A 7,694-nucleotide genomic window follows, 5' to 3' on the forward strand; every position below is an offset into this window, starting at 1 on the left:
GAATTAATGAGAGGCGAAGGGAAGGGAAGGATGAAAGAGAGGCGAAGGGATTCTCAGGTAAGGAATTTCCGACTTGGTTGAGGTGCTCGGCGAGATCATGAGAGGAAGGAATTAGGGATTACGGGAGGGAGAGCGAGAGAGTGACTGGAGAATCCATTTTAATTTTCTCTAATTTGTTTAATTGAAGAAAGGGTAACATTGAAAATACAAAAATATGTTTTTTATACAACACTTTTCAAAATAATTTTAATCAAATATGTAATCAACTGTATAAATATGGCAATTTCATAATTTGATTGTTTTGGAGTGGCAAAAAACTAATTTCAAGTTTTGAGGTGGCAAAAATCTAATTTCAATGTTTTGGAGTGGCATAAAAAAGATTTTCCCTCTTTAGAATTATTACTTTTAACAACATAAAAGTATAAACAATTGTATCATCGATTGTATACTTCAATGCATCCGAGTGCATATATGAAGATACGCTCACGGCTTATCACTATTAATGCAAAAATTTCTATATCAACGTGCGCACACACACACACACAACAACAACAACAACAACAACAAATAACATAATTGACAAGATACCACCTTTTCATTCACCAAAACTATCCAAGAATGTAGTTCCACTATTTACAACAGTTAATCAGATGTTGTAAGAAAGTATCTCAAAAGAAAGAAAAAGATAAAAGAGAAACTCAAAAACTGTGTAGTGTATGCTATTATCCGATAATATATTCCCCTTTCTAGCTTTTTCTTTTTTGTGAGTCATAAAAAAGGAAAGAAAAAATAATATTACAAACCCACTTTTTTAAATTGAAATCGTTCACTACCTACAGTTGGTTACACCATGTAAGTTGTGCGTACTTGTAGCAAATTCCCGTGGGGTATACTAACGGTAGTTATCCCTCTTCCGCAATTGTTTCTCAAAAATGTATAAAAGTAATTCAAAATTAATTTTCTAAAAAACCACGATTCCTTTGTAGCCCTAATTCGACCGTTTGACAGCAAATACACAGCTCCCAACTCCTTTGCTTTCTTAATGAATGAGCGCTCCAATTCCAAATTCTTTGCATAATCAGGGGTTTTATCCTGCGAGGAAGAGATGCTGCTGCTAGGCTTGGAATTATAATTTAAATTTGTAGGGACTTGGTAATCAGATAAGAGAGGCACGTCTAGAGAATAGAAGCTTCCGTTTGTTGCTGTGACAACTGTTGAACGGGAGGTTTCCTGTATTTCATCTGAATCAAAATCATCATCGCTTTGCAGAAATAGCTCTTGCACTTCTCTCTCAATAAATTTTTCCAAACCTTCTATCAGTAATCGTTCAAATACTTTGTGGTGTTCTTTTCTCACGTCTTTATAACCATACCTGTTATGGCAAAAAAAATCGGGTTACTTGTGCGCAAAACTTCGTTTTTGATGTCTTGGCAAGTCTTATCATTTTGGGTTCCACTTACTTTAGCTATACTATGTTACTACTTGTCCAGCACCATACCAGTACAGTACCAGTCTATTACTCCGTTTTCAATGTTTTAGTAAGTTTTATCATTTTGGCTTTCTATGTTTTAGTAATTCTTATCATTTGGCTTCCACTTTCTGTAGGTTCTATTTTTCTATTTGCCTGATACTGTTCCACTAAAGTACCAGTATGCCAGCATGACCCTCTGATACCAATAGGGGTGTTGATTGATAGGATCAGGTAAATAATATCTTATTATTTCCCAATACAGGTTTCACAGGTCAAACAGCTCGGACCATGACCCTGGTTGTGTCTGGTAGAACATTATTTTAATATTAGAGTAATCACCTTTACATGAAAATAAAACAAGTTTGATCTAACCGTCTAAGGCATTTTTTTATCCTAAAATTAAAAAACCATTGGTTAAGGTCCCATCTTAAGCAGGAATTTTTATGTTTTCTTCACAATCCAACTCCCATTCTACCTAGCAGAAAAATAGTCATTCTGTAGTAATACCAGCAAAACTAGATTGGTTCAGTCATGACCCATTAAGGACTAACAGCCCTAAGTACCGCTTGGAACCAAGAACAGACAGAACAATTACTTTGAATTTTAAATTACCTGGCTATGCAACGAAACAAGTGGTAGTTTCTTGGGCAAACTCTCTGAAACAAAAATCTCTCTGTTTGCGGCACCATTGGTACTGGAATATACTTGATGGACACAAAAACAACAATAGAATGTATGGCAGGGAGAGTTGTCAAAAATTGTCCAAAAACTGCTGGAATTCCCTTAACCAATTCGCTACATAGAAGGCCAACACCTGGAGCTCTAATTGTCCCCAAATTGCCCCCCAGTTTCTTTATCAGCTCCATTGAGAGCATCTGCTTGATTTCACTGTCATACTTTAGTTTTGTACCATAGTTCCATACTACCATTACTAGGAGGAGGAGCATGGAGAAGAGAAGCATAACCCAGCTCCCACTTCCAATACTGGTGAGGAGAGAGGAGAAGAAAATGAGCTCCAAGCCGATGAATAGACAGAAGAAGATGAGGATCATATAGAGATTGATTTGCCATATTAGAACCATTATGATGGTTACTAGTATGGTTGTCATCATCATTACCCCGACCTCTGTGATACCTGTCAGTAAAATTTAAATGTGATGTCTTAATACTTAGTGGATTACAAATGGTGAAAAACAGATGTAAGCACTTATCCTATCTTAATGCTTAGTGGATTCAGATGGTAAAAAAAAAACAGATTTAAGCACTTAACCCTTGACATAAGGGAAGTGTCTTCTTGTACTTTTGGAATTCAAGAAAAAATGTCCAAGTTGCCCTTCCTCTTTTTTGTCAAGGGAAATTTAAAACAACACCTTCCTCCTCTCTTTCTAATTTGTTTTTTCTCCTTTTCCATTGTGTTGAAGTTACATAACTTTTTTGGGGGTTGAAGGTGCGTGGGGTAGGGGGATTAAACAATTTGCATAAACCTCAGTTCCCAACATAGTACTAGTCATGTAACAAATATCAACTCCACAAATTCCATATTGTTTGGCGATCAGTTAAGAGTTGTTACCATATGCAATACCAATATCGTCAACGCTTCTGAAAGAAACCAAAAATAGCGCACAAAAGACCATTAGAAACCAGTTTATGAAGGGGATGTATATCTGGCCCATGAACTTGCGAGAAGTGTGTATAATCTTCAGGCGTGGGAAGCAACCAAGTGCTATCGACTTATTTATGCATGCAAAGGTGGCAGTGGTCATGGTACGACTGGCAATTAAGGCAGCTATGTTGGCTATGATCAGCACGGGCCAGAATGTGCCCCCTGTGTAAAAGGAGGATTAATATATTTTTCAAGTAGAAAAGGAGGGTAATAATGAATTGCAGACTGGCACAAGGGTCACAATTCCCATGCTGGCTGGTACCAAGATATAGCCAATAGTGATACTCGGCTATTTTAAGCTGATGCCTTGCAGATATTTTAATGTGGCGTATTTTTTCAGCCATCTTTTGGTTCACACATGATGTTGCCTCATCAACACTACATATAAGGAAATAACCTTATTGTACAGAACTAAGAATCAAGCTTACCCAATACACAGATACAAATAAAAATAAAGAAGTAAAGGGGGATGGGGCTATAAGCTCCAAGTGGTGCCTGCAGGCCCAAAATTTGAGGTAAGAGCAACTGCTATTATCAGAATGTTATGTAAATAAATCAGTTAATTTTATCTTTTCTAAAATCAATATCAAGCAATTCTAAATTGCACATCGAATGGGCAACATACACTGTGGGGTCTTTAAAACTTAGCTTCAGATCTACCAAACTTAGCTTGCTTACCTGGAATTGATGAGAAGAAGATATGCTCATAAGAGGTCTGATTTGCAAGAAGAAAAGCAGCTTGGCCTAGGTACCCCAAAAGCAAGCAAGGCAGGACAAACAGTACAAATGTATACTGCAATACAACACCAAAACTCATTAACACTCAAGTACATCAAATTATTTCTTATGACATTCCCCAAGGGAAAAAGGATTAAAAAAAAAAAAAAACCAAAAGATCTTTGTAAATCACCTGAATTGATCTTACAGAGAAATGGCAAAGATCAGCAAAAATTGCTTCAGATCCTGGTATTTAGAAATAGAATCATGAAATTCAGAAAATTTAATGGGATCTCCATAAACCCAAGTTAATTAAGAATCCCAGTTTTGGGACAATAAATAGTGAACAAGAAAAGGGGTGAAAAAGCGAAAGTATAGAACAATGAAACAAAGTGGAAATGAAGAACTGTTAAACTACCTGTAGCACATAGAAGACAACCACCTAGAGCAAGCCAAGAATGGAAGGAGTTCCTCTTGAAATAAACAATGATATAAACAGGATTAAATGCCTTGAAAACTGTGACACCATACTTAGCCAGGTTATAAATTCCAATCCCACCGAGGCAGCAAAACCAGAGGAACAAAGCCGGGCCAATTGCAAACCCCATTTTGCTAGTTGCATATTTCTGGATGCTAAACAATATTACAAGAAATGCAACTGAGATCATCACCACTGTATCTGCAAGATTATTTTGTAGTGTTGTGTTAAAGTAAAACCGGCTAGCCAAGTGAAAAATAATGCTTTAATTAATAGAATAATGTATAATATTAACTATATTAGTGTAAGGATTACCTTGCTTCAAATCGGGGATTCCTACCTTCAAGCCACTCACGGCTGACACAACTGCGGTTTAAGCAAAAATAAATAAATAATACAAATCTAGTAAAATTGCCAATAAACCAAATCTCAGAAATAAATAAATACACAAGTAAAACTAAAAAAAATATTTCTTCTTTTTACAGTTGTGCTTGCTTGAGTTTTTAGGAAGGCACTTTTACAAACATGAAAAAAATTTAATAAAAAATGAACTTGGTACTTTATGTACCCTGCAGTGTGTTTGTAAATGAAACTGTCATGTCAAAAAGCAAAAAATAAGCAAATGAAGGAACCTGACATAGCTGGCGTGATAACTCCATCCGACAACACCATAGCAGTACCAAAGAGCACTATGACTAAAACCGCTTTCTTTAAACGGGGCGAGGATTCAAGGCATTGCTTGACTTGAATGGATCTCTCCAGCTCCTTTGATGGTACTTTCAGTTGGAAGCTGGACATGTGCGTGTCAGGTGGAAATTGGATTGGAATAAGACTTATATTAGCATTTCTAGAGATCAAGGAATATAGGGCAAATATGCCTCCTGCAAAAAATTTAAGATAATGTTAACTACCTTATTATATTAACAATTCAGATCCCTTATGGTTGCTTGATAAACTCATTCAAATATGGATAATATGTAGATCAGCTAGAGACAATACAAGAAAAAAAACACATGTTTGAAATCAACATTTTCCTTACTTGGTATAGGAATCCCTTACTGTCTTACTGAGTTGTTCATCCTGGTTTTGGGATATAAGCAAGACTTAGTTTCCAATTATCTCAGAATTGATAAAGCAAATGCTACAAATACACGGATAATAACGGCACTAAAAAGGCTTACTACTGGACATGATATATGTGCAGTGGTGGGATGTAAAACTTAGTACCCACAGCAAAAAATAATTCTAAAATTAACAAGCACATCAGTAGAACTTAGGCTTACCTTCGAAGTCATCATTTGCCCAGAGTACAATGGAGACATACTTTACAAGTGGGATCAGTAATAAAGTGTAAAGAACCAGAGACAGTGCCCCAATTACATCCTCGTCCCCACGAATGGGGCTTTTGGTGAAAATGACATCAAATGTGTAAAGTGGGCCCAGCCCAATATCCCCAAAAACAACTGCAAAGGTTTGCAGAGTGAGAAAGGCCATCCTCCCTAGATCAAACTCCTGAAGTTAAGGTAGAAGGTCATCATGTAATGAGTCCAAAAGAAACCGAGAATGCAATATTTCACGACTTAATGATTTGTATGGAATAAAACCTCGAGTTAAATCCTGAACAATATATTTGATATAGCTCGTGCCAACTGAGTTTGCCAGTAGCAACAGCTGCTTATCATAAAGCAAAACATATAACAGACTAGCAAATAAAAAATAATAAATAAATTGAAACCGTCTGGATCAACTGATGTATGGGCAATTTATATCAGGCTAAAGAATCTGATATCCTCATCATTGTTCATTTATCATAACTGGTCATTATCCACACTACCATCATCTGTCGCGGTCTGAACTGGTATGTCCCCCCCAAAATAACATGTTTCTCATACTTTTTCTTTGAACTTCTTCATTCAGTTTGAATTAATTTGAGATATCCATATGAACTCCAAACAAAATGAAACAGCACCATTGTATGGATGCTATTAAAAGACTAATTAGCAGTCTGGCACCGAGCACTAAGGTCAAATAATACAATATAAAGTGATCATGACAGTGTCAGTCATCATGAACTATTGCTTTGGCACATTAACAACCTAGCTTTTCTAATAACTATCCTCTTATTAGAGCACAGAAATCATAGCGAAAGGGCCCCCCTTCTCATCGAGATTTACTAGTCCTGACCTTTCTTCAATGGCCAATGTGATGGACTGCAACCTTGGGCTGTACTGAGAAAAACTAGGTGGTACAGACCAGAACCAGATCCAAATAGTCTGGCAAGGGTCATGTAACATTACAGTTACTATTGGGATTATCATCTTTAGGTTTCTGATTTAACTAGGTCTGATCAAGCTATACAACTCCAAAGGAACCAAAAGCTCAAAGAAGTGAAAAGAATAAAAACCTCATCTTCAATTTTAGCATCCATCCCAGTCACCTCGAGCGCTTCGACATCGAACCAATCAATAAGTGGACCTGTCCGTACAAGCCTATGCACCTCTGCATCCTGTCCTTCATCATCATCATCATCATCATCATCATCATCCTCTTCGCCTCTGTTTGCACCAACATTTTCTTTTTCTTCCCCGTCGCTCAGTTCCTCCTTCGAAATCCATCGGCCCTCGCTCGAATCCAGCTTCACTACACTAGTAGAACTACTAGTACTGCCCCTCTCCGACATGTGAAAATTGGAGAGACCAACGTTTTGTATCAGATTGGATCGAGGTGCAGGGAGTCAGGGAGAGAGATGGACTTTCCAAATTAGAGAATCAATTAGGGAACCCGGAACCGGGGACGGAGAGAGTCCAGCTTGATTGGGTGGACATGTTTTATATAGCCCATGCAACTTATAAAAAGGCGGGACCAAGATTCAGCGAGATAAACTATATGACAAGAGAAATACCTCGTCCAAACTCCAAAGTAGTCAGGATAGAATTGTCAAAATACGACACTAGAAGTAAGACAGACATAAATCGGAAAGAACCGCGAGTAATTAGCAGAGATTAACTCCGTAGACCATGTCTGATAGCCAAATTGTCTCTGAGATCCAGATGCACTTCTATGTTAATTGGCGTGCTGGCTCCATCAATCTCTATTGTTTATGAACCTTTTTTTTATTTCAGATGCAGTAATTAAATGAAAATTTTATATCTCAATCTAATCCCCCACGAAAGAGAAATGAAAATTTTGTATGAAACATCCTAATTATATGCTCGTATTTAGGTTCATATACATTGTCGATTTTGCTTTTACTTCATAGTTCATACGCGATGTTTAAAATCATATTTAACGACTAATAGTAATATGTAATTTTTTTACATAAAAAACAAATAATTACAAAAAAATTGGCAAACATAGAAACGCAT

General features: G+C 36.8%; 1 protein-coding gene across 1 annotated transcript; it reads right to left on the reverse strand.

Annotated features, from left to right (window-relative positions):
* Positions 1-576: 576 nt before the first annotated feature.
* LOC144569433 (potassium transporter 7-like) lies at positions 577-7,117 on the reverse strand. The gene is made up of 10 exons (XM_078319781.1): positions 6,734-7,117; positions 5,613-5,841; positions 4,962-5,210; positions 4,645-4,695; positions 4,270-4,530; positions 4,045-4,097; positions 3,813-3,927; positions 3,042-3,296; positions 2,084-2,606; positions 577-1,372 (listed from the first exon to the last, which is right to left on the reverse strand). Exons 1-10 carry the CDS (start codon positions 7,007-7,009, stop codon positions 844-846), a joined length of 2,541 nt encoding a protein of 846 aa, XP_078175907.1. The 5' UTR covers positions 7,010-7,117; the 3' UTR covers positions 577-843.
* Between the last annotated feature and the right edge of the window lie 577 nt (positions 7,118-7,694).

The sequence above is a fragment of the Carex rostrata genome, chromosome 18, assembly GCF_964058835.1.
Source record: "Carex rostrata chromosome 18, lpCarRost1.2, whole genome shotgun sequence".
NCBI lineage: Eukaryota > Viridiplantae > Streptophyta > Magnoliopsida > Poales > Cyperaceae > Carex > Carex rostrata.

Coding starts and splice junctions, on each gene's coding strand:
- LOC144569433 (XM_078319781.1), bottom strand. CDS start 7,009: ATGTCGGAGAGGGGCAGTACTAGTAGTTCTACTAGTGTAGTGAAGCTG. Junction 5,211..5,612: donor GGCAAATGATGACTTCGAAG/GTAAGCCTAAGT, acceptor AATTTTTTGCAG/GAGGCATATTTGCCCTATAT. Junction 2,607..3,041: donor CGATATTGGTATTGCATATG/GTAACAACTCTT, acceptor TTTTACTGACAG/GTATCACAGAGGTCGGGGTA.